The sequence below is a fragment of the Oryctolagus cuniculus genome, chromosome 8, assembly GCF_964237555.1.
Source record: "Oryctolagus cuniculus chromosome 8, mOryCun1.1, whole genome shotgun sequence".
NCBI classification, from domain to species: domain Eukaryota; kingdom Metazoa; phylum Chordata; class Mammalia; order Lagomorpha; family Leporidae; genus Oryctolagus; species Oryctolagus cuniculus.
In genome coordinates, this window is record NC_091439.1 from 94,076,360 (window position 1) to 94,103,758 (window position 27,399).

At 38.8% G+C, this 27,399-nt stretch overlaps 1 protein-coding gene across 8 annotated transcripts in view; it reads right to left on the minus strand.

Annotated features, from left to right (window-relative positions):
• Positions 1-27,399, minus strand: part of SLC4A4 (solute carrier family 4 member 4) — a 460,760-nt gene that overhangs the window by 57,168 nt on the left and 376,193 nt on the right. For all 8 annotated transcript variants that reach the window (XM_070079470.1, XM_070079472.1, XM_070079471.1 and 5 more), the window contains 2 exon segments: positions 16,467-16,537; positions 7,298-7,489 (listed from right to left, as the gene is read on the minus strand). In XM_070079470.1, the coding sequence (XP_069935571.1) occupies positions 7,298-7,489; positions 16,467-16,537 (263 nt within the window).

The window sequence follows — 27,399 nt, forward strand, 5'->3', positions numbered from 1 at the left end:
TCAGACTTAGATCTTGAATGGCTGTGAGGATCAGTGATGCTATTAGCTGAGATAATGCATACAGACAGACAAGTAAGTTTCATTGTGGAGAGAAAGTGAATCATATTTTGAATTTGCTGCATTACAAAAACTGGCAGGAGTTGCAAAAAACACACCTGGCCTAAATTTGGAAATTTGTAAGAAGACTCTATCTCTGCCATGAGCATTGGTACAATATGTAGAACTTATTTCATTTAGGAGATAGATCCAGAAAACTCTCTTCAAAATAGAAATACTAGAGCTTAAAAGGATGTTAGGGTCATCTACCTGAGCTCACTGTCTGCAGGTGAGGCAGCTGAAGTCTGCAGCTGTCTCTCCAAGACACACTGCTGGTGACCAGCAGTGTTGGCACAGGAATCTAACTGTAGGGTTCCCACAGCTGCGCTCTTCCCACAAAATGCAGCGATCATCACTACTTGACTGGTTTCAATTAGACAACAGGACTGGGGACCCATTCTGCATCCAACCTTCTGCTGGCTGATGTGAGAAACAGAAGTACAACCATTTTTTCAGTATTTTATGTGTTAACTAACAACTCATGCAAATGTTTAGAAAGAAGAACCCACAGAGAAATGGCTGTGTAAGCTAAAGAACAGGATTTTTTTTTTTTTTTTTTGACAAGGGCTCTGTCATTCAGTATTAACATTTTGGATTTGCAGAAGTTTGAGTCTGTTTGAGTAAGGAACTGAAAACAATCAGATAGCCTTGATTATGTTAGTAGCAATAAAAGCTTGTCTTATGTATAGTGGTTAAGCATATAGATTTTAATTATAAAATATAATATGTAAGAATACGAATGTATACACCTAGCTTCTCCTACTTGTAGGAACCATCCTTTTAAATGATATCTTAAAATATATTTTGGAAAATCAGAGAAAAATAGGATATTCTTAATGATTTACATACATATTTAAGATATATTTGTTAATTTAAAAGCCAGAGTTAGAGAAATAAAGAGAAAGATCTTCCATCTATAGGTTCACTCCCTAGATGGCCTCAATATCTAGGCTGGACCAGGATGAAGTCAGGAGCCAGGAGCTACATTTGGGTCTCCCATATGGGTGGCAGGAACACAAACACTTGAGCCATCTTCTGCTGTCTTCCCAGGTACATTAGCAGGGAGCTGGATAGGAAGTGGAGTATCCGGGACACTAAACTGGCACCCACATGGAACTCAGGTGGCAAAGGCAGTGGCATTACTCCCTATGCCATAACACTGGCCCCTTCATTTACACATATATTTATATATGTTTATATTTTATATTGAGCTGTAAATATGAAATATATACAGGTATAAGAGGAGATGTCAAGCTGAAAACTGATACATTTATACAAAGATCCTCAGAAGTCATTTAAATATCTCCTCGCTGTTTATATTATGATTTCATCTATATAGGGATAGGCATTTTGGCATAGTAATAAAGACACTGCTTGTGACACACACATCCCATATTGGAATGCCTGGTTCAAATCCTGAGTGCTCTGCTACAATCCAACTTCCTGTGAATGGGCACCTGGGAGGCATCTGGTGATGGCTCAGATATTGGGACCCTATTACCTATGCAGAAATCCTAGATGGAGTTCCTGGCTCCGGGCTTTGGTCTCACACAGGCCTGACTTTTGCACCATTCTGGGGGAGTGAATCAGCTTTTTTCCTTCTCCCTTCATCTCTATCTCTATCTCCATATGTATTTCTATCTCTGCCTTTCAAATAAAGTGAAAAATAAATAAATGTTTAAAAAAAGAGAGAGAACCTAAAAGCAGCACCAGAAAAAGTACAAAGTTATCAAAAGGAAGGAAATAATAAATATCAGTGCAAAGATAAATGAAATAGAGACTAAAAAAATATAAAACACACTGGGCAGAGAAGGGAGTAGAGCAGGATGGGGAAAAGGTGATTAATGCAGTGTATTAAGTAATAGTTGGATAAGAATGAGGAGTTCTGGTTTTGTTGAACAATAGAATGACTACAAAGAATGATAATGCACTATATATTTCTCTAAAAATTGTAAGAAGAATTTTGAATGTAGTCACCACAAAGAAATGTTAAATGTCTAAGGACATAGATGGGTCTGCCATGATTGGATATCACACAAGGCATTCATGTACTGAAGCATCATGTGATATCCCATAAATATGTACAATTTTCATGTCAGTGAAAACCCAAAAAATTAAAAAGAGAAAAAATATCAATGAAACTATGAGTTTTTGTGTTTTTTTTTCTTTTTTCCTTTGGAAAAAGATATAAAAAATTGACAAACCTTTAGCTAGGCTAATAAAAAAAGAAAAATGCAAATAAACATGTTAGAAATGAAAGGAGATAGAGTAATTGATACCACAGAAATACAAGTATAAGAGATTACTATGAACAATTAATTATATGACAACAAGCTGGATAACCAACAAAATGGTTCACACAGAAATAGAAATTTTGAACAGACCAATAGCAAGTGATCAGGCCAATAACAATTTAGAAATCAGTTATAAAAATTATCTTTCAAAGGAAAGTCCAGGACCTAATATCTTGATGGTTTAATTCTACTACACACTAAAGAACGAATAAAAATCCTTCTGACACTTTTCCAGAAAAAAAAAAATTGAAGAGGGAATATTTCTAAATTCATTTAATGAGACCAGCAGTATTATGATTCAAAAACCAAGGATAAAAAAATAAAAAATACACTCAAAGTCATACTCTCTTCTGAGTAAAATTAAAGTACCTTCAGCAAAATACCAGCAAATAGAATTCAAGATTATATTAAAATGGTTGACTAACATGAGCAAGTGGAATTTATCAGTGAGATGGAAGCATTCAATACATTTAAATCAATAAGAGAATGAAAGACAAAAACTGTAGGATCATCACAAGAGAAATAGAAAAATAATTTGATGAAATTCACATTGTTTCATTATGGGGACTCTTTGTTTCAAAGATTGATTATTTATCATCTATTTATTTATTTGAAATTCAGAGTTAGATAGGCAGAGAGAGATCTCTCATCTGTTGGTCCCTAGATGGCCACAAAGGTTGGGGTTGAGCCAGGCCAAAACCAGGAGCCAGAAACTTCTTTAGAGTCTCCCATGTATGTGGTAGGCACCCAAGCACCTGGATCATCTTCTGCTTTTCCCAGGCCATTAGTTGAGAGCTGGATGAGAAGTGGACTATCCCCGACTTAAACAGTTGCACATAAGAGATGCCAGCATTGTAAGTGGTGGCTTTACCTGTTATGCCACAATGCCAGGCCCCTGATGAGAACTCTTACCAAATGTGGTATAGAAGGAACATGCCTCAACACATTAAAGACCGTTTAAGAAAAATCCACAAAAATATTCAATGGGGAGAAATTGAAAGCTTTTCCTCTAATATCAGGAATAAGATAAGGATGCTCAGTCTTGCCACTTCTACTTGTATTCTTCATAGTACTAGAAGTCCTAGTCAGACCAATAGGGTAATGGAAATAAAAGTTGTCAAAATAAGAAAGAAGCTCAATTGTCTTCATTTGCAGACAACATGGTCTTATACGCTGAAAACTCTAAAAAATGCCAGTGAAAACTGTTAGGAATAAACAAATTCAGCAAAGTTGAAGCATATAAAATCAACTTATACAAAAATCAGTGATGCTTCTAGACTCTGACTATCCAAAAAGGAATTAATAAAATTCTGGGGTCAGCACTGTGGTTAAAGCCCATGTGGGCACTGGTCTAGTCCCAGCTGCTCTACTTCTGATCCAGTTCCCTGCTGTGCCTGGGAGGGCAGCAGAAAATGACCTACGTCCTTGGGCCCCTGTACCCATGTGAGAGACCCAGAAGAGGTTCCTGGTCTCTGGCTTTGGATCGGCTCAGCTCCAGTCATTGTGGCCACTGGGGGAGTGAACCAGTGAATGGAAGACCTCTCTGTCTCTGCCTCTTTCTGTAACTCTGTCTTTCAAATAAATAAAGTCTTAAAAAATAAAAAGAAACAGTTCTATTTGCAATAGCTTAAAAATAAAATAAAATACTTTGGAACCAATTTATCCAGGGAGAGATCAATAATCTGAAAGCCAAAGAATTGATGAAAGAAATGGAAGAATATGCAAATAAAGGGAAAGATATCCCAAGTTCATGGATGAGAAGACTTATAGGATGAATATCCCCTATCTGAAATGCATGGGACCATAAATGTTTTGGACTTTTTAGAGTATTTGCATATATATAAGTAGTTATCTTAGGGATGGAACCCAAGGCTAAACACAAATTGTTTTAAGTTTCATATATACAATAATATAGCCTTAAGTATTTTATACAGTACTTTATGTAATTTTCTGCATAAAATGAAGTTTTATGGTATAGAATTTTCCATTTGTGGTATCATGTCAGCACTCAAATAGTTTCAGATTTTGGAGCATACAGTACTTTGGACTTTTGAATTAGGCATGCTCAATCTGTAATATAGTTAAAGCATCCACAATATGCAAAACCATCTATATATTCAATGCATCTCTATCAAAATTCCAATAACAGTTTTCATAGAAATAGGGAAAACATCCTTAACATTTGTGTGGAGTCACAACCTACCCTAAACAGCCAAAGCCATCTTCAACAAGAGGAATAAAGTTGGAGGTAGCACACTAGTTGAGTTCAGAATAGTAATCAAACTCCTGAGGAACAGTAGTTTTCTATTTACTACTTGTTGAATTCTTTATTTAGTGGAGGGTTACACTTGTGATTATAAAGTAAATTGGAAGCTGGCACCGTGGCTCACTTGGCTAATCCTCTGCCTGCGGCGCCAGAATCCCATATGGGCGCCAGGTTCTGTCCCGGTTGCTCCTCTTCCAGTCCAGCTCTCTGCTGTGGCCCAGGAAGGCAGTGGAGGATGGCCCAAGTGCTTGGGCGCCTGCACCTGCATGGGAGACCAGGAAGAAGCACCTGGCTCCTGGCTCCAGATTGGCGCAGCGCCAGCCGTAGTGGCCATTCGGGGGGTGAACCAACGGGAGAAAGACCTTTCTCTTTCTCTCTCTCTCTCTCTCTCACTCACTGTCTAACTCTACCTGTCAAATAAGTTACATAAATAAAGTAAACTGGAAGTATGGCATTGTAAAAATTCACAGAAAAATAAGAAAGGATGGAAGAAGGGGTGAGAGAGAGGGGCGGAGGAAGGGTAGAATGAGAAGTATCATTATGCTCTTAAAACTGTAAGTATGAGGTGGGTCGACGCTGAGGTATAGTAGGCTAAGCCTCTGCCTACAGTAGTGGCATCCCATATGGGCACCGGTTTGTGTCCCGGCTGCTCCACTTTCTATGGAGATCTCTGCTTATGGCCTGGGAAAGGAATGGAAGATGGCTGAAGTGCTTGGGTCCCTGCCCCTGCATGGGAGATCTGAAGAAGCTCCTGGCTCCTGGCTCCTGGCTTTGGATCAGCTCAGCTCCGACCACTGCAGCCATTTGGGGAGTGAACCAGTGATTGGAAGACCTTGTTCTCTGTGTCTACCTCTCTCTGTAACTCTGTCTTTCAAATGAATAAAAATAAATCTTTAAAAAAAAAACTGTAAGGCTCCTGGCTCCTGCCATCGGATCAGCGCGGTGCGCCGGCCGCAGCGCGCTGGCCGCGGCAGCCATTGGAGGGTAAACCAACGGCAAAGGAAGACCTTTCTCTCTGTCTCTCTCTCACTGTCCACTCTGCCTGTCAAAAAAAAAAAAAAAAAAAAAAAAAAATGTAAGTATGAAATATATGAAAGTTGTTCCTTTTATATTAAATTTTTAAAAAACTTATTAAGAGTAACGGAAAAAAGAAAACATGATACTGGCCAAAAATTTTTAAAAAGACACGTAAATCACGGGAACAGAATGGAGAGCCCAGAAATAACCACATGCATTTACAGACGCTGATTCCACCTACCAGGCTTAATATCAGACTTTGGCAGGTGGTGAGGTTTGCAAAGTGTAAGCCAGGAAACAAACAAAATCAACCAAAAAAAGACAAGATGTCTAATGAATTAAAAAGTAAGAATAAAAAAACCTTAATATATAAGAAATAAACCTCAAAGCCCTTCACCAAGGAATCTGTTCTACACAAAATCCATGTAATTAAACAGGTGGCTCAAGTAAGCACATTTTGTAGTGTATGAGCTGGGGTCACAACCTCAAATGTGTTCAGGAACAGACAGTTTATCTGAATGTGTGAAGCAGCCAAAACACAGACAATGACTACTTGCAAGTAGAGCCTCCACCTAAGACTCTCGACTGTGTGTGTGTGTGTGTGTGTGAATTTTGCATGTGAATTGCCTATCTGTGAGATTTTAAGCAGTCTACATGGAATGCTGCTTTTTACACCTCATTGTTTGAAAATTTTTCATTCCTTTGGGCATCTAATTCCAGACATTTCATTATCAATCCTTCCCTTTATTTCCAATTTTATCAGAAGAACCAGAGTCAAAAATTTCCCAGGTAAAAGTGAGTAACTAATTTTAAGTCTCATCTTCTAGGAATTTTATCAAGTGCTTCTCATCTTCTAAAGTCCTTCCACCTCTTCGACACATAACACAAGAGAATAGATTGCAGCTGTATACAGCAAGTTACTGATATAAATCATGCGTAATCAAGATTGCCTAAGAAATATTGACATCCAAAACACTAAATCCTGAACTGCAAATCAAAGGATTACATTAGTTTCATGCTGCAGATAAAAAACCAAAATGTCATTAACTAAAAGTTGCTCTTATCTTGTAGTCTCTCAATGAACCATAGATTTTATTCTTAGCTCATCAAAGCATATTAATGGGAGACAGGAAGTCTGCACAGCCTAGTTTAGTTATCTGTTTCTCCATACTATGGCATTCATACTTACAGGATGGAAAGTTTGGCTCAAGTGACAGTCATATCTTATACCAATACTTGTGTAACGACACAATTTAAAACTCCCACAGTCCATAATTCAAATACTAAAATACTCACATATTCAGCTGATGAACAGAAATACTCCAACATCAAAACTCCTGATTAACATAAAAGAGCTTTTGCTTTTTCCTTTTCAAGTACATTCAGAATTATGACAGAATTTATGAAAGAATCTTAGGAGCAAATCCTTGGATGGTTTTTCAAAGCTGTACTACAATCGTGTTAAAAAGGAATCCACATGAACAGAGACTAGAACGAAGCTTTTTAGGCACACAAAATTATACTGGACAGATTGAATTACTGGTACTTTTCTCATTATGTAAAATTGTATTTTTGTTGATATAGTGTAAATTCCATGAAATTTATTTAAAATTCAGGTACTTACCGTGGTTGGAAAATAACGACTAGTCTTGAATTTTTTCAGAGCCATAGAAGAGGTGTAGGTGCCCAAGAAGAGGATGAACGACATAAGTGTGACGTCAGGAACAAAATTACAGTTGTTTCCCACGAGCTTGCCTCCATATCTCAAACATTCCTTCTTCGACAAAAACGCCCAGTCAAAGGTGGCATTCTGATGCTAGAGAAGAAGAACATGACAGTTTTCCAGAGCACACTGACATGTCAAAAGCAGATGTCGATGCTTGATGAGGAACAGTTTTCTTAGTTTTTTTTATTCTTTTTCTTTCTTTTTCGGACTAAATAGGAGAGGGAGGAGGAAGGGTTAGGGGAGAGTGGGTGGGAGGGTGGGTATGGTGGGAAGAATTGCTATGTTCCTAATGTTATCTATGAGATACATACAAATAAATTTTTTTTTAATTTCTATAAAATAGTCTGAGGATAACCACTGGAGAGTGAAAGAAAGAGGTGCTAATGCAAAAAGAAAGATAAGGGGAAGCCAAGAGGCCAACAATGATTGGAAACACAATGAGAATGATGCAACGTGCTATCAACTTTGGGCTGCTGCTTTACAATAGAACGTCTGTTCGTAGGAAGAAAACCACTAAATCCCTCTTTCCGTCACCCTTCCTGAGAGTAAAGTGAGACACGTTAATAATACCCTAAGTCTACAATGTGAGACTCTCTGAAACACCTTTGTTGTACAAAGAGAGCTTGTTTTTTAGTGCACAGCTCCTTAGGCTTCCTCCACCTGCCCCATGGTTAATGCTCTGCAGGTGAGAGTAGAGGTGAACTTCCCACTCACCAAGCACTTCCACAAATACACTATTTCTTCTCTAAACAGAGTGGTGCTGCAGAGAAACGATCAATACAAATGAGGATGGTCCTGGCCTTTTCAATTACGTATCTCAATCCCATGCACGTGACATTCTTGTATCAGAATATGCTACTAGGCGAGCTTTCTTGAATTATTGGCAAACCAAAAATTAATGACCTCTATTCCTAAGAGACTTTTTCTAGAATATTACACTTTGGAAGAACCTCAGAGATAATTTTATCAGATTTCTTCCCACCAGTCTCCAACAATCTTGAAAGACAGATGCTCACGCACTGCTTGGACATTTTCTGTGATGAGCAGTTTTCTGGGGGCTCACACCCTTGCTTAACAAAATTTCTTCTACCGATACTTGATCCTCCTTACAAATTCACCCTTTAAGTGAATGTCTTTTGCTATACAGAAAGATTTTTTTGCATACTGTAATAATTATGACTATTTCCTGGAGATAGAGTTTCAAAATCCTAGCTGTCTAACTGAATATCAGTGTGATTTGGTGGAAGGGATTACATAACTCAGCTCAGAAGCATTCTAAATACCAAGACCTTTATTCCTCTTGAGTCCAGGGCTAGTGGGTGTGCCATGTACTAATGTAAGAGTTACTTGAAAACACCTCAAGTATAAATGTGGAAAGATAAGTGCCTCCTGTCCTATGCTACTAAATCACACCAAACACATTATCAACATCTTTCATTATCCAATGAATCCTCTTGATGTGAGTGATCTAATGATAAAAGAAGAATCCCCAGCCAGAAAGAGTTCTTATTTTTATAGACCCCAAAGGTAAAGTGCTTACATAATTCAGTAAAAAAACAAGCTATAGGTATTCCCCCTGAATATTTTTTTTTTGGTATATTAGCTTCAATTTGTAAACTGTTAAATTGCATAATTCCTTTTTTTAATCAAACTCTGCTTCTGAAATGCAATGAATCATATCTCATTTGTTTTTCAGATGTCTGCATATGGATGTTTTTAGCAGAATACATTTAAAGTTTAGAGGTCATAATAGGTAACAGATTTCTTTCTTTTAAATCAGCAAAAATTTACCATAATTTTACTTCAGCACATTAATTTCAGAAGAATCCTTCATTGTAACTAGAACTTCCCAAAGAGGTAAGCTGCATTAAACCATCAGCAATTACTGGTTTTCTCATAAAGATTCAGGTTGAGGTGAAAACTATACAGAGATATCTGAGATGCTTAATACGTTTTCCTGACTACATCAACTTAAAATGGTGGTATCTTGTAAGTTTCAAATGATTGTGTCAATACATAGAAAATTTAGGCTTTAAACATCATCTACCACTATGGACTCAAGTGTGAAAACTTTAGGCAGCATGTATATATCTCAACATATGTAAAATTTCAAAACAGTTTCCCTCTTGCAAAAATTAAGTTCTAGCTAATAAACAAGTCTACTTAAATATCCCTGAAAAGGCATTTAAAGTATTTGTGCTGTTTCAATACTATTGTTCCGTACAAGCTGATGTCAGTCAAGATTAATGCCCCCAAATCTCAGGTATCAGCCACGTCATGAGCCAACTCACCCACAGCCACTGCGATCTCCCCCGTTCCAGCCACCACCGTTTTCTGTGGGCTTAGTGTAGGAGGCCCCTTCCTCACCTCACTGCCACTGGCCTTTCCTCCTTGTAGCTCATTCTCACTCTCCTGTGATTTTGATCTTTATTTTCAATTCAAAGTTGTACACAGATTGTTTAAATGGTTAAGTCAGAACTTTAAGCACAAGACAAACAGCAAAGGGAGTTCAGAAGTCCTCTCTGCCTACAGAACCCTCATAACACACACACTACTTCTTCCTCTTAGGAGGCTTACAGCTTTCACCTACAATTACAATGTAGCTCCTGTTAACATTCAGTGCTAATCATTTTGAGAAGGAGAGAACGTTTAATGTATTTGGACGTGGCTCTAGAAGATTAAGTCTGGAGATAACGATTTAGAAATCATTTGCAAAGAAAGAGTTAAATCACTGGAGTAATAGAACTAAATAAAACTACAAAGGAATAATGTGCCCAAGGGGAACTAAAAAGTCTAAAACATCTAGGTTACCCACGATGGAAGCAAAGATACTGCAAACGACTATGAACAAGTCATCAGAATTGAGTGACGGGTAAAGAGAAAAGTACAATATGCTAAGAAATTAGTGGGCGTGAAAAAAATCCAACAGCAATTATATACTTTTTTCAAAAAAAAATTAGCAAAAGAATAGGCTAACGCACAGGAGCACTGACAGGTCAAGGAAAGTTCCTCGGGCTGGTGAAGACTGGTGAGTGTCTGGGGTGGGTAAGAAAGGAGGGAAGGGAATGACAGGAGAGAGTAAGAATGGAGAAAGGTGGGCGGTGACCCTGAGCACTAGCAACAGGGGTGTAAAAACTAACATGGTAAAGGTATAGAGCCTGGGGCTGGGACCAAAGGGACTGAGTGTCACTTAAGAATGAAGAAAAAGAGCAAATCAAGAAACCAGCAGGGTTCCAAATAGGCTGCTATGGACACGAAGGGACTCTCAGTTAACTGACTAAATGCGACCTTCCAGATGTGGAATCTCTGACCTACTCAAGGAAGGCAGGTACGTTCACTTATCAGGTAAATATGAGATGTCCATTTACATTTGAATCTCAGATAAACAATGAAAAAAATTGTTTATTTATTTGTATTTATTTGAAAGAGTAAAGGGGGAGAAGAAGAAATATAGATGAGAGAGAGAGAATCTTTTAGCCACTGGTTGCTATACTACCCAAATGCCCACAACAGCCTGAGTTGGATCAGATAGAAACCTGGAGCTACAAATTCCACTGGGTCTTCCACATGGGAGGCAGGGATCTAAGATCTTGACCCATCATCTGCTGCCTCCCAAGTGCACACAGCAGTAAATTTGATTAGAAGTGGAGGGAGGACAGGATTTTAGGCACTCTCATATGGAATGCAGGTATCCCAAATGGCAGCTTCACCCAGTGTACCAGAAAGTCCACCCCCAAAACATTTCCAGTATAAGGATGTCTTATGCAATATTAAGGACAAATGAAGGTATTTGAAAAAGTTCATGAAAAATTAGAATTAAAAAATAAGCTTCTTTTGGCCAAAAATTTTGAAATTATGTCATAGTTTTTTAAAATAATACTCATTTTCCGTGAATTTTTTTGAAATACCCTTGTACTTATACTAAAAAAAATTGTTCAATAATTATATGTAATTCAGATGTAACTGGATACCCTATAATTTTATTTGCTAAGTCTGGCAACATTATTTCAATTACATACATGATATGTTGAATAATCAACAGCTGCATCTGAAAAAGATAACTATGTTCAAAAGAAACTGAAAGATGCAACAGGACCCGATTGCATGAATGAATTAACATAAGCTTTAAAGGAATAACAAAGATGAAATAAAACAAGAATAATTTTTAAAAATTTCCTCAGAGAAATAAAGTATTTCCACTTAAACATTAAGAATACCAGACAGTACAGAAAGTGTGAGTGTGTGGGACAGAGATTAGCAGATTAGAAGAGCAAGTCATCAACTTCACTGAGTAAAGGAAAACAAATATAACTACGCCCTGAAGGGTGGTTTTGGACTCTCATATTCAGTGTAAGTAAAACTGAAAAGGAACAACAGAGAGGGTCACATAAGCCAGTGGACAAGCAAATAAAAGGGATCAATTGTAGATGTGCATTTCATTCTGAACTGACAGAAAGAAAGAGGTAAAGTAGGAGAGACATACCATGAGCAAAGATACTGATGCGGAGACGTCCAAGGCTTCTTTCCTTTATCCAAAAAATCCTGTGCTAAAAACTCACGGCGTGCTCCCCAGGCACGGTAGCTAACAGTGAGTGGACGGGATGGGCTGAAGCAGACTGTGTCAAGGGGTAACCAAAAAATCAGACTGAAAGGCAACACAACCAAGTTGCTGAAGGTCTTAACCGAGGTCAATCCCATGAAAGGAGATTCTGATCTATTTTTCCGGATCTCATTTTTAACAGAATGCCCTGCTGGATGGGATTGTTTGTGATTCTTAAAAGCAGAATGAATACTACAGGATTTATTTTAGGATTTAGAAGAACCAGAGAAATCTTCCTCCCATGGAAAAAGTGGGCACATGTGACACAGGACAGGAAAATGCTGACAGTCACTGAGGCCAGGTGCTGGGTATGTGGAGTTCATCATACTGTTCTCTCTATTTTAGTGCACACTTGAAATTTTCCAGAAGTAAGAACATGTAACCTTCAAGGAGATTTAAGGACACAATGGTTTTTACACTTGACTTTCTCAATGGGAGAAAAATCACAAGGATGCTATGCACAAGAAGATTAATATGACATCCACTTCCCATGAAAATGAATGCTAACTCCTAGAATCACCCTGAAGGTACATCAAATCAAACCGCTTTTGCTTCCATGTCTGACTGTCAAGCAGAATTTATGTGACTGTAATAGCTCTTAGTCCCATGATTAACAGCATCTCCCTGTAGACATGATACGCTTCACTGCCCAATATAATAAAAAAAAATTAAAGGTTCTATATTACCCTCCTGGAGTATCAGCTGGCAAGATATGTGGCTTTCTCAATATAAATGAGGGTGATATTATACTACAAAAGCCTCAAGGTTAAGTGGTTGATGTATTTTTTAGGGTTTTTACCCCATGGTGGGTGAGTCATATCTGTAGTGATCTTCAATCTTACCTTATCATCGCCAGCATGCATTTGAGCCACATTGAAACACTGTGAAATATCAAAACTAATGGGTGGTTCTTCTTGCAATTAAGATTATAAAACCTTGCAAAAGACCATCACTCCCAACCTAACAATCAAAGCAAACTGGATAAACTATAAAAGTAGTTTTAAAAAGCCCACCAGGGAAATGAGGATGTAAAGAAACCTAAATAAATTCCAAAACACAACAAGCCCTTCATAGGAGAAAAGCAATCCATGGCCGCCTCGGCTCCAGCCAAACAGGAGGCAGAAGGCACCATCTTCATGGATGGAAGGAAGGTGAAAAAAGTCAAGCCTGCAGTAAATGTTTCATGGCAGCACGCAGACTGGGGTGGCAGGTGAGAGTCTGGAGGAGCCCTAGATAGAGACCAAGGCTGTATCCACACCTACACCGAACTTCTTCACCATCTCCACCAAGAGCACAGGTAATACAAGATAGACCGGAGGCTGCACAAGGGAGCTGAGGGAAATCCCCCATGGACACACACAACCTTCCCAGCGGCAGGAAAACCCTTTCAGCAAAAGGGAGGCAGCCTAAACTGGAAGCCAGCAGATCTGAGGGCTCCCGGTTTAGGGGCCGACGTTGTGCCACACGGGGTTAAGCCTCCACCTGCGATGCTGGCATCCCACGTGAGCGCAGGTTTGGAACTAGGCTGCTCTACTTCCAGTTCAGTTCCCTGTAATGTGCCTGGGAAAGCCATGGAAGATGGCCCAAGTCCTTGAGCCTGGCAGCCATGTGGGAGACCCAGATGGTGTTTCAGGTTACTTGCTTCAGCCCGGCCCAGTTCAGCCCCCACCATTGCTGTCATTTGGGGAGTGAACCAGCTGATAGAAGATCCTTCTCTCTCACTGTCTGTCTCTGTAACTCTGCTTTTCAAGTAAATCTTTAAAAAAAAAAAAAAAAAGGCTCACTGTTTAGAAACTGCATGATATGCTGCAGCTGGTTTCTAAGTTTTATAGTGACCTTTTTAAAAATATTTATTTTATTTTGTATTTATTTGAAAAAGAGAGGGAGGTGGAGAGAGAGAGAGAGAGAGAGAGAGAATCTTTCATCTGATGGTTCACTCCCCAAATGTCCGCAACAGCCGGAGCGGAGCTGACCCGAAGCCAGGAGCTTCTTCAGGGTCTCCCATGTGGATGCAGGGGCCCAACATTTGAGTCATCTTCTACTGCTTTCCCAGGCGCATTAGCAGAGAGCTGGATTGGAAATGGAGCAGCTGGGACTCAAAGTGGCACTGATATGGGATGAAGGCCGGGGCTTTTACCCACTGCACCACAGCTCTGACTCCTACAGAGATCTGTGAAAAAACTGTGTTTGCAGGTTAAAGGGATACACCCAGTAAGAAACCTACAGGAGATCTGACAAAGAATGATTCCAAAAACCATTGGAAATAATGAAAAGCCTCCCTTTTCATCTTGAAATATAGCTGTTCTGCACTTCTAATCTCTTTCTAAATGTTCTCATGCCCCTTCTTTCTTTTTGCTCTTTGCTACTGAAACACATCCCTGTCCCCAAGAAGGAAAAAGCTTGTCTCCATGCTAATGAAGCTGAAGGAAAAGGCCTCCCTCCCTCCGACATGATGTACCAGGCCTTGTGTGGGGCAGGCTCTCTGGCCTGGGGACTGCGTGTCACTTTGACTGCACCTTCTCTGATCACCTAATTACTGCTGAAAGGCAAAGAGAGCAATTAAGACCTGATGGCTGTCCTAGGAAAAGCTCAGGGTAGCATAGCCAGCATGGCCAAGCAGAGAGAGGACTCACAGCCTATTGAAAGCAGTGGCTTCTAATTTCTTCTCTCCCCTAAGCTTCTGATTTAGGGATGCTGTATGACCAAGTGGGATGAGAATAATACCCCCATCGAGTAACAGCAGCACCTAACATTAACTGAGAGAGGAGTATGTGCCAGACACTCTGCGAAGCCCTGCATATCTATTCATTTGACCCTTTTCAGAGTACAGCATCCTGGTGTGCTTGCAATAGCACAAGTCTTGGAACTACTGGGACCTCAACTCCAATCTTTGCTCTACTAATTTATGGCTGTAGACCTGAGAACAAGATTATTCACCTTTAGAGCTTCAGTTTCATTCATCTAGGAGATGCAGATAATTATGCCTGGAAGTTTGTGTTAATAATTGCAGGACATATTAAGGTTTATGATTATAATGTATGTAACACACCTGGTCTCTGGAAGATGCTCTACAAATGACAGCTAAATTACAATCATTATTACACCTCTCTGTCCTCTATCATAGTCATATCAGAAGTCAACCAGAACTTCCATTTGTTTTCCATGAATCTTACTGAGACAGCTTAATATAATTACATATAAATTACTGGAGTCTCTTCCAAGATTTGCCTAATGATGAGGCTTAAATATTCATTAATTTTAAAGCTTTTCTTGATTAGTTACAAAAAAATGAACTTAAGGAAACAATCTTTTTAAATCAGTGGAAGTATTTTATTAATTTTTATTGCAAATTAACTTAGGTTTTCATTAATTAGATTGTTTTACTGTAATAGGAATTTGAATTAAGATTCTTCAAAGTCTAGAAAGAAGTGTGTTTTAGACAAGCCCTTTTAGATAACAGAGTGGCTGGCTACAAAACAAATTGATCTCTTTTCTGTACGTGGCCTTTAAAGTACACTTGCATACCTTTCTGGGCATACATAAACACAGAATCAAACATGGAAGAAGAGAGAGCTAAGGGTTGAGGAAAGTCAGAGAAAACTTTAACAGGAAAGAAGTCAAGAGAGCCATGGAATATGAAAAGAGAGAAATGGGGTCAAGTAAGAGCTGCCCAGGAAAGGCACAAAACATCATCTTTGAAAGAGATATTGTGGGCACTCGCTCCATAATATCTGCAGAAGTGTTCTGGTCTCCTGAGAGATGGGCATTCTATCAACACAAGGTATTATGGTGCTTTCTTTATAACGGAGAGATTGATATTCTTTGGTCAGATTCCACGTTCAGCACAGAAGGAACACAACTGGAAGTCTGAAACAGCACTTCTCCCTTTTTCTCCAACACAAAAGTCTCTCTCCAGTGTGCGACCTTCCATGCAAAACAGCTCATTTTTAGAGCTCAGTTCCAGTCCCCTAAGGATCCTTGGTTACAAGCCATGGGAAAGGATATCATGTGACAGAGCCACAGTCCTTTCTAAGCGGCAGAGGAAACATCCCGCTACAATCAGCCTTAGTGAAGAGAACACAGCACCATCTGGTAGGGAGAGGACTTCTTAACCTGCTACACACAGGGAGAGAATACTATGCTCTCATTGTTCAATCTCTCTTTTTCCCCTGTGAAAACATTTCAGGTCACCATTAATTCTTAAAAAGGTTTGAAAAGCATATTAGAAGAATAAATACTAGCTTCAGTTTTGGTTTTAAGGGCAAAATAAAATTTTTATGAAAAGCTGTCCGGAGCAAAGGAAAGTGCCCATTTTCTGGTCCTCCACTGTGAATGACTATTAAATACATATTTTAAGCCAGGATTATTGAAAGGCAGGCAATATCACATTATGGTTGTAGTTGTTCACAAACACGATTTGAAACATGCAATCAGGATGCAGGTGGTTTAAAATGTGAAGTCACTTACCATGTCAGTAGAAGAGACAGCTGACAATTCTTGTGGGGCTGGTGCGGTGTCATTAGCTATTGAGATATTAACTGTAAGTAAAGGACAATGTTTAGCTAAAAATAAAAAGAAACCACCTGAATGCATAATTAATTATTGAAAGAAACATAGCTAGGCATTAGAAATGATTTCCATAACCACATAGGTGCTCAACAAATTTTTCTTTATTATAACCATGTTTACCTCTGTTGATGGAAAACACTTGGGTACATCTATTGCGCTCTAATGCGATACAAACCAAGGCAAATATTTAAGAAAATGGTATGAAAATTTGTTTCAAATTTCAAAAGAAAACACAAAATCCCTATTACTAAAAGGCACTGTATATATTTTGCCTAGTGAAAGAAATGACTGTTAATAATTGTGCTAATAATTGAGTAAGCTGATCACTGGCTTCCTGTATAGCAAAATCTCAAAAATTAAAACTTCACTGAGAATTAACTAACTTGAAACTTTTGGAAATTTGAATTGCATATGAGGCAATATATCTTTGCAAGATGTGTGAAAACAAAAATGGGCTAGGTAAGTAATATAAATATAACAGAGATGAATATTTAACGCACTTTTAAGGATTAGTGTCATGCAATTTCCCATCACTTGCACATTTAAAGGTACCACTTGTGGAATGTTATTAAACTAATGCTCCTCTTAGAAATATTTTGTTAGTTATTTTTAATAGGTCTGATTATTAAAACAATATTTTAAAAGCATTCAATAATTAAAACATTTTTCTTTATCAGGTAAGTCTTTTCCCTATTATGCAAAGTTTTATGTGTGATAACTCAAAAGAAATCCCAATCCTTGGAAATACTGAGAAATAAACACAGGCTTTTCTCCTTAAGGATCACACAATGCATTTACCATCCAAATTGCTGATTACTGTTTGAGCCCCTCCAAGCCCCTCACCTGCCTTTTTAGTTTGCATGTTTGAGATTCTGTCTACATAAACCTTTGAGGAGAAATACTTAGGTCTGTTTGATGGGTGAAATTTAGAATGTGAGATCCCTAAGGCAAAAGCAAAAGGTGCACATCTTGTTCACTGTTCTTCCCTAGAATCTACCCAGTTTGGCTCTTAACCATCAGGAATTTAAAAAAATGCTTGTTTGGCAGCGCCGGCACCCTGGGTTCTAGTCCCAGTTGGGGTGCCGGATTCTGTCCTGGTTGCCCCTCTTCCAGGCCAGCTCTCTGCTGTGGCCCGGGAGTGCAGTGGAGGATGGCCCAAGTGTTTGGGCCCTGCACCCGCATGGGAGACCAGGAGGAAGCACCTGGCTCCTGGCTTCAGATCGGCGCAGCGCCGGCCGTAGCGGCCATTTGGGGGGTGAACCAACGGAAGGAAGACCTTTCTCTCTCTCTCTCTCTCTCTCTCTCTCTCTCTCTCACTGTCTAACTCTGCCTGTCAAATAAATAAATAAATAGCTTGTTCACCATCAGTGAGGAAACTAGGAAAGGGGGCATTTTGTAACAACAGCAACAAAAGAATGAGGGCAGATAATGCCAAAAGAGATGAAGTAAGGAAAGCAAACTAAAGGAGAGAAAACATTGAGTTTGAGTCCTGGTTTTACTCAGTTTTAGGATCCATTCTGTCTCTGAAGGCTCTGGATTGGGAAAACTATAGGACCTCCTTTCTCAGAAGTAAGAAATGCATGCCTGCACACTGTTATGTTTTCTTATTCTCCCTGTTTCATTACAGGTATCAAAAAAATTAGAATAGGCTAATAAAAGGCGCTTAGCCCCAATATTAAAATAAGAATCCAATCCAAAAAAGGAAGATGTTAGTAAATTATCACAAACAAAACCTAGATTTCTATTAGTATTTTCTTCTAAACTGCTTTAAGTGCATTTTTCATATACTGTTCCATTTGTTCATTTGAAAATATCCTAGAAAACATCCCACCGAGGCCTGTTTTATACTGAGTGGGACTCTCAAGTAAGATACCCCAGGTTATTTGCTCAGGATCAGTCAGAAGCACAGGTGGCACCCAGCCTCCCTTCAGCATTCTTTCTTCTACTCAACATTTTCAATCAAAATCAAGATGACTTGTGTGACCACAGAATTCAAGGTGGATAGTACTCATGGAGGTTAGATTATGGGACTCTCAACTGAGAGCTGAAATGTCTGATTTGTCTGAGCTTTTGAAACAAAAAACAGTACATGCCAGGCTGCTGCTGTGGCATGTGGGTAAAGCCGCTACCTGCAATGCCAACACCCCATGTGGATACTGGTTCAAGTCCTGGCTGCTCCACTTCTGATCTGGCTCTCTGCTATGGCCTGGGAAAGCAGTAGAAGATGGCCCAAGTCCTTGGGCCCCTGTGCCTGCATGGGAGACCCAGAAGAAGCTCCTGGCTCCTAGCTTCGGATCAGCGCAGCTCCAGCCTTTGTGGCCATTTAGGGAGTGAACCAGTGGACAGAAGATTTCTCTCTCTCTGCCTCTGCCTCTTTGTAACTCTGCATTTCAAATAAATAAATCTTTTTTTTAAAAGTGTAAGTAAAATCCTCAGCATCATTTAGATACCATTTAGATGGTATCCGGGAAGCTGCTCTTCCTGACCAAGCTGGATTCTTTCATGCAGTTAGTTTCAGAACTTCCTGTCACAAGATCAAAAGTCTTTTTGAAACACACTTTTTGGCTAAAAACAAGGGGTAAAGGGTGAGGAAGAAAAATATTCAAGGCTGCTTCTTTGAGAAATGAATGATGGTTAATAAAGACCAGGAGTGTACCAAAACAGGATTCCTATCTGAACTTTCAGAAATTGCTTTCAGGTTTTGGATACACATCAATTCTGCTCATTTAAATTCCTCCATCTTTTTCAGCTTTCCTCTGAGACAAGCTATTAAAACACACGGGCTCTCAAAACCCCAAGAGACCAGCATCTAAAGGATTGTAAAAAGTATATAATACTTTCTCTACTTATCTTAATAAGCAGTTGCTTCAAAAGAAAGACTTTAAAATAAATATATAATAAATCAGTTCCATAAATATATATTGGCAGGGCATGGTAGAACCCATAAATAAGATTAAAAGTAAATTTCTTTAGGCTCAGGAAAGAGAAAATGATCAATTACAATTGGAAGCTTAGCTGTAAGAGCCGTGGGTCACCACTGGAGTCAGACACATACACAGCGCCAACATTTTGGCCACGAAGACGTATCTGTGCAGATGGAATCGTCAGTCTTCTTAATTAGGATTCTGGAAAGGTCAAATGGAAAAGCCCAAACACTGTACTCTGTCTTCACCACTGGCTGAGTACCACAGTTTAGGATGCAAAGAAGCTCTTTGCCCCAGGAATCTGGCTAATTGAGATTTAGCCAATTGTCACCACGCAGTCCCCGGCCCGTTCTTGGTTTCAGAGGGTATCCACAAGGCTTTCACTACTTGCTCCTCCTTCCCCTGGATCAAATTTCAGCTGGTCTTCTAGAAGGAGGACACGAATGGTGTCAGTCACAGACATTTAGAAGCGTGTCTGTAACTTTTCTACCTTAAACTGGCTTCTCCTTCTTTACGCCTAATGAAGAGTTCTGGAGAAGGAACAAAAAGATGCTGTAGGGCTGTGGACGTGGGAGTCAGGGGCATAAAAAGGAAGCAGCAGCTCGTGTCACACGTCATGGTTGGCACGCCTCCTCCAGGGACCATGCAGGTTCTCCCTCTTCATCCCCCAGTGACCCAGGCCCTTGGAGCTACTCAATGGTAGGAACTCTAGCATCAGAAGTATGCACAAGATCACTGGGCCATGAGGTCAAATCTGGGCAATAAGTGGCCACTGAGGGTACATCTGTCGGCTCTGATGTACCCCCACACTACGATGTAGAGAAGGGAGCACCAGGTGCTCTGGGCTTGAATACTGGCTCCACCCTCTTTCAAGCATCGGGCCCTCAAACCTCTTCACCCCAGACACGTGAGCAGTCCACCATTTTCATAACTGTATTTCAAACCACCCACGGCATAGTTACTTTGCAAATTAAATAACGCAGTACAGGCAAAATTGTTAGCACTGTGTCCTGTTATCAGGTAGAATGGAAATAAATGTTAACTGAAATTATTATGAGCTCTACAACTTGGAGAAAGCAGAACTTGACCCTGAGAAGAAGGGCAGCTACATCTCAAGGTTTTAGTGCTGATTGAATATACATGCAATATGTTATTATAATATCATTTATGGGGGCCGGAGTGGTACAGTGGGTTAAGCCACCGCTTGTGCTATCGGTATCCCATAATAGCCTGTGAGTCCTGGGTCCTCTACTTCCCATCCAGCTTTCCTGCTAATGCCACTGAGAAAGCAGTAAAAGATGGCCCACATACATGGGTCTCTAATACCTATGTGGGAGGCCAGGATGAAGTTCCAGGCTCCTGGTTTCCAGCCTGGCTCAGACCTGGCAGTTGTAACCATCTGGGGACTGAACCAGCAGGTGGAAGATTTCTCTCTCTGTTGCTCTGCTGCTTTGTCTTTTTTAAGTAAATAAATGTGTGTGCGTGTGCGTGTGCGTGTGTGCGTGTGTGTGTGTGTGTGTGGTTTATTAAAACATCCTAGTGAAATATCTGGCATTTGGATGGTACCTAAGTATGAGCCTAATCTGAATCCATTTTCTCAACACAGCCTCTTACGGGGTCTAATCATGTGGAACTGATTAACCTGATGGAACTAGATAAATAGTATTCTTCATTAGAATGAAACTTTTTCCATTTTATTTAAGCAACATCTTGAGGAAACTGAGTAGCTGGAAAAAAGATACAGGATTATCACTGAATGTGCTTCTTGTTACATGGTTATGTCAGATTTGTACAAGAGTCCTGGATGACTTGAGCACATTAGTGTCTCTTCATAAAGTCAAACAAGTATGCTTTAAATTTCGAGGTGGATAAAAGGGTCAGAAAGGTTTTTGTAGGGACAACAAAGTGAAAACTCTGAGAAAAGTAGCTTTTAGGGAAATAACCTGCCACCATCTTAGCTTTAAGTCTTAAATAAAAATAATAGCAAGGTTTTTCTTCATTTTTTCTTGTTATTACCACTTGAGTTTTCCTAAGTATTTTCATCAACACTAATGCTTGAGATTTTCACAGTAACTGGGCAATTTAAAATCACAACACTTTTCAATCCACAGGCATTCTGCCCAAGTTCACCAGATGCTATGTTGGAAGTTAAAGGGATGACATATCCCAGAGGTACTGGGATGGATACATTTAACCACATTTCCCCAAATCTCTTCCACACCCACTCATCATTACATCTGGGATGTGCTATACACATTATTCTGAGGAAACTATTCCAAATGTGTGTGTTAGACAAACCCAGGGCTAGGGAATTTTCCAGGTCTGGTGATAATCCAAATTCATGGCTTCCCCTTTTCTGATTTGTGTAAATATTATAGAGAAACTGCAAAAATAAATATTAGAACAGTTAACTTGAACTAAATGTGATGGTCATTTCCAAATATCTATTTTTTTTCTCAAAAGAGGATGAAGGATAAAACATCAACACTGTTGGTAAAAGATTCTTTCAAATGTAAACCTTGTTAAAGCTACACCAAATGGTACTTCTTGGTTTTACCATTCATTAGTCTATGATTTATACCTACTTCATAAAAACGAAATGGTACCCAGTAAAAATAAAACTGCATATAATACAACATAGTTCATGGAAGATAAAGCAGGATTCCTTTTTTTATGTTCTAATGTCCCTTTAAAGGGCTGCTGAAAAAAAAGAAAAAATGTCTGTGTCTATCAGAATTGCTGCAAATAAAGTTTTGTAAAACTTTGTTTTATATCTTTGTCAAACCAATGGTTAAGAATGTTATACTATTATAGTCTTAATGATAAAATATCATTATATATAAAACTATATATAGAAGATATATAGTTTTAATGACAAAACTATAGTTTTAATGATCTGTGATTGCTTTAAAATTTACTGTATATAGGTGAAATGGTAGTTTTCCCATTCAATTATTGCTTATAGGTGTTGTCTATGTTCCCACTCAACTAGTGTTTTTTTGCTTTTTAATTTTTTAAAATTCTTATTCAGTGAAGTAGTAAGCCTTTTTGCTGTAATAAAATTTAAAATATGTTATCTCAAAAACAAAAAAAGAAAGAAAGGGAGAAAGAAGGAGAGGTGGAAAGGAGAGGGGAGTAGGGAGGGAGGGGGAGAGGGAACATCATTATGTTCTTAGAATTATATCTACAAATCACACTGAATGTTTAAAACTAATTAAAAATTAAAGTAAAAATAAAATAAAAAAGATCAAAAACAGGGCTTTCTAATTATGAAACATATATTGATGTAATATGGGCTATGGGAGCCACATCCAGAAGTACTTTTTAATGTACACAATATATTCGAGAGTAGCACTCATTAGGATAATAGAAAAACTACACAGAAAGGCATGATATTGAAATCCCACTCTAGTGATTACTATTTTAGACTATTTGGAAGCTAGCTTATGCTGGAATATATTAAAGATATGGAAATAGAAGTGAGGCTACTCACAATCACTTGGCTCAGTCTTACAATTTCACACCAAGCAAAAGGCCATCTTTTACTTAGAGATACCATAGACAGCAAAGCACTCAGTGCCTGAGAAAGGATTTACTCTGCTTAATCGATTCATCTATTATTAAACATGTTCTCCCTGGAGTTTCAATAATGAATCAATTAATATATTCCTTCTGTTAACAATACTGTTAGTATCCCCTTGAGCCAATTTTCTAGCTTTTATAATTTCTCAATTTTTAGCAAGGCTTCTTTCTCCTCCAGTTTTAAGAACAACGCCTGATAGAAAATTTTCTTTGACCTTTCCAAAATATTAACTTGCCCTTGAGTGTGTATGGTCACTGCAACCTTTACACATTAGGCAAATGAACAGATAACTACAGTTGAATTTATTTCTAATGTCCAATGAAACAAAAACATGACTTCTGTTCATTTAAAAAGTAATTAACAATTTGGGACATGCTCAATCTGACTTGCCCCAAATGGGAGAGTTAGAAACATACCAGGGGATTCCAATTCAATTCCATCAAAGTGGCATGTACCAATGCCATCTCACTAGTCAAAATGATCAATTTCAGTTCACAATGGATCATAATGATAGGACTAAGAGTCAAAGGGATCACAAAGACTAGTGACTGCTAATACTAACTGATAGAATTAAAAAGGAGAGAACGATCCAACATGGGAAGCAGGATACCCAGCAGACTCATAGAATGGCAGATGTCCTAAACAGCACTCTGGCCTCAGAGTCAGCCCTTAAGGCATTCTGATCTGGCTGAAGAGCCCATGAGAGCATTTCAGGCATGGAAAGCCAAGACACTCTGGCAAAAAAAAACAAAAACAAAAACAAAAACAAAAAACAAAAAGCAAAAAAAAACAAAACACCACCTAAATGCAAGATCTCTGTGAGTGAGATCCTAGTGGAAAGAATGGGCCATCAAAGAAAGAGGTGCCTTTCTCTGAAGGGAGGAGAGAACTTCCACTTTGACTATGACCTTGTCTAAGTTCGGAGTCAGCAAACTCAAAGGCTTCCATAGCCTTGGCAACTCATGGCAAGAGCCTAGGGTGATTACTGATGCCACAAACAAGAGTGTCAATTTGTTAAGTCAACAACAGGAGTCACTGTGCACTTACTCCTCATGTAGGATCTCTGTCCTTAATGTGTTGTATAATGTGAATTAATGCTATAACTAGTACTTAAAAAGTACTTTACACTTTGTGTTTCTGTGTGGGTGCAAACTGTTGAAATCTTTACTTAATTTATACTAAATTGATCTTCTGTATATAAAGATAATTGAAAATGAATCTTGATGTGAATGGAACGGGAGAGGGAGCGGGAGATGGGAAGGGTTGCGGGTGGGAAGGAAGTTATGGGGGGAAAGCCATTGTAAGAGCCGTACTTTGGAAATTTATATTTATTAAATAAAAGTTTAAACAAGTAATTAACATTTTTAAATACATTTTATAAAAAGCAGTATGTATAAACACATGTGTGAGTATGTGGGTGTAACTCACCTTGTTATAAGCAGCACAGTTTATAAGAAGAGCTGTACTAGAGCCTCAATAATTGTTTGTTGATGGATGGAGAAAGAAAATAGGCCAGAGTGGGTGTTTGATGTATTAGTTAAGATGCCTGTACCCTGTATCAGAGTGCCTGAATTTGAGTCCCAGTTCTCTCTTTATTCCTGCTTTCTAATAATGCAAACCTCGGGAAGTAGCAAGTGATGGCTCTAGTGGGTGGCTCCCTACCTCCCACATGGAAGACCTAGATTCAGTTCCAGATTCCTGGCTTTGGCCTTGCCCAGCCCCAGCTGTTTTGCAGACAACTGGGGAGTGAACTAGCAGATAGGAGAATCTTTCTCTCTCTCTCTCTCTCTCTCTCTCTCTCTCAAATACGTAGATAAATACAATTTTTTAAAAGAAAGAAGGCAAAAGAGAGAAGAGAAGAAAAGCAGAAGGGTTTTCATTGTCCTGTTCCCTAATGATAAAATTCTAGCATTTATGTTTCTGAATCAATTAGGTTCCTCTTGGAAACTCTAGAACTTTAAAGCCTTTTTCTACATGACTATACATAGGGTACAGTATTTTTGTAGGGTTACAATTCAGTGGAATAGTACTAAATACTTCAACTACAATGTATTGAGCTTCATTGTTTCATATTTGCAGTAACACAAAGGTTATTCACTGCTTTCTTGGAGAAGGGGCAGGCTTGCAGCAGAAGCCTAGTTAAAATCTTCTCCTAGGAAGACTTTGAAGAAAATTAAATGTTTGAGCCCCTTAAGGAATACAACCAAAAGACTGACTGACTAGAGCATTCATTTTTTTTTTTTTTGTCAGAGAGTGATAAATATGCAAAAGAATAGATTTTTACTCAGGGTCCATGGGGTGTCAGACAGTGACATTACTATCTCATATACCATCTCATGTACTGTTTGTAGAGATTAGGCACAAATTCCACTGCAGTTCACAGATGCTGAGACGGAGACTGAGCAGTTAGCCTAGCACAGGTTCTCACTACTCGTTAGTGGCAGAGCTAAAATTCCAACTCAGTTTCCTGTGTTCTGAAACACTAGGAATGGAGATGCAGTGAACTGTCCATCAAGTGACTGACTGTCTTTCAGTTTTCACCTTCGGATTTTGAACTGAATTATCTTCTTTCTTATACACCTCTGCTACAGAAGTGCCGAAGTAACGGGGGAACTATCACATCTACTGTTGCTATCTAAATAGCGATTCCATTTCTTCAAAAAGTGGAATTATGGTACAAAAACAATTTTCTACCCATGGATGTCAAACTTCCTGGCTAATTCTCCTTCCTGACTTACAATGGGGCTTTTTAATTTCTTCAGTAAAACTAGGTGCATGATTTGTGCTACCAAGCAATAGATGGGGCTCAATGGAAGGAAGCAAAATACTTGCATAATGAAAAGAAAAAATAGGGAGGGATGAAGTTTTATGGAAATAGGTAAGAACAAGAGAGACTAGGAAGTAGGACAAAAGGAAGAGCTTCTTTCAAGAGCGCGCACACACAGACAATCTACTGTGACCATGAGGAAAGTTTTCTTTGAGATTAGTGATCCCTATTTTTCTTTCTGTGAAGTCATTTCTTAGTTTGCAGGATCCCACCTCCATCTGTGCAATTGCTGTTCATCATTACATACTATCCTAGTGTTGAAAAACAAGACATTCGCCAGTTCAAATATTATTGACTCATTGATTGAATTCTTTTACTGAGTGCATGTTGTGATGAAAGCCCAGTCTTTTGTTGTTTTTAGAATACTTACTCAAATTGTACATGCATCTGTGTTATTCTCTCACTATCGTTTTTCAGTTTGCTATCAACAAGTACTAAATTTATGGTAGACCTATACAGTTTGCTACCAAAAAGTATTAAGGATATGGGGAAATGTTCAAGGTTTTCAGAAATATTAAGGTTATTAGGAAATTCATAACCATCAATCTTGCAGGGTCTTGTAAAAAATGAGATTGTCATTAACATACAAATATTTATTTGCCTTTTTTGATACCACAGATTTCATCTTACAGGTTTAGAAACAAACCATGTTCATGGACACATCTTTGACAAGTGACACTCATTGAGATCACTCCAAAAATAAGGAAAGAACCAACACTTTTGATGCAGATAGGCCAACTGCCTAACAATGTACAACCAGAAGGAAGGGTGATAAAGGAAGACTTGTTTGCTCTATCATTTAGACTTGCATACTAAGTACTAACCCTAAATTTTAATGAATAGTATAGCAAAAATAATGGTAACTAACATCTACTTACATATGACATATTGGGAAATTCCCTAAGTATTAGCTTTTTTACCTCCTTCAAAACAATTCTTTAAGGTCAGAGCTATTATTAACCTCATTTTACAGATGAGGAAGAGGAATGTAAGCTTCCTTGAGAACTTGCCCTAAACACCCCCTTGGCATCAGCCAACTTGCAGCTGGCACACCAGAGCTTCTGACTTCAAAGCTCTGTCAGTCTACTTTACTGATCCCCCAAGAAGTAGTGGAACCATCAGAGTCCTTCCAAGACAATATCTGAGTTACTTAGGACTGTCTTTTTACAATATTGGGGGGAGTGGTCAGGGAAAAGAAAGAAAATTACATGTAAGATCTTCATTGTATTTTTCACAGTTTGAACACATGGAGATACGGCTTCCTTATTTCATACTACCTTCTAAGTCAGCATCCAATTAATAAAAAAGTGAGCAAGTTTCCATCAGCCTCAGGCAGGGATGGGGCTGACAGGATGGATATCATCTTTCCATGTGACACGTGTGTTGACAAAGCCCTCATCTGGCTTTAGGAACACACCAAATCTCATAACTCTGAGTAGTGTTTTTTTTTTCTTTACAAATCTTGGCAAATGATTACTCACACTTGCTTAAGAAGTC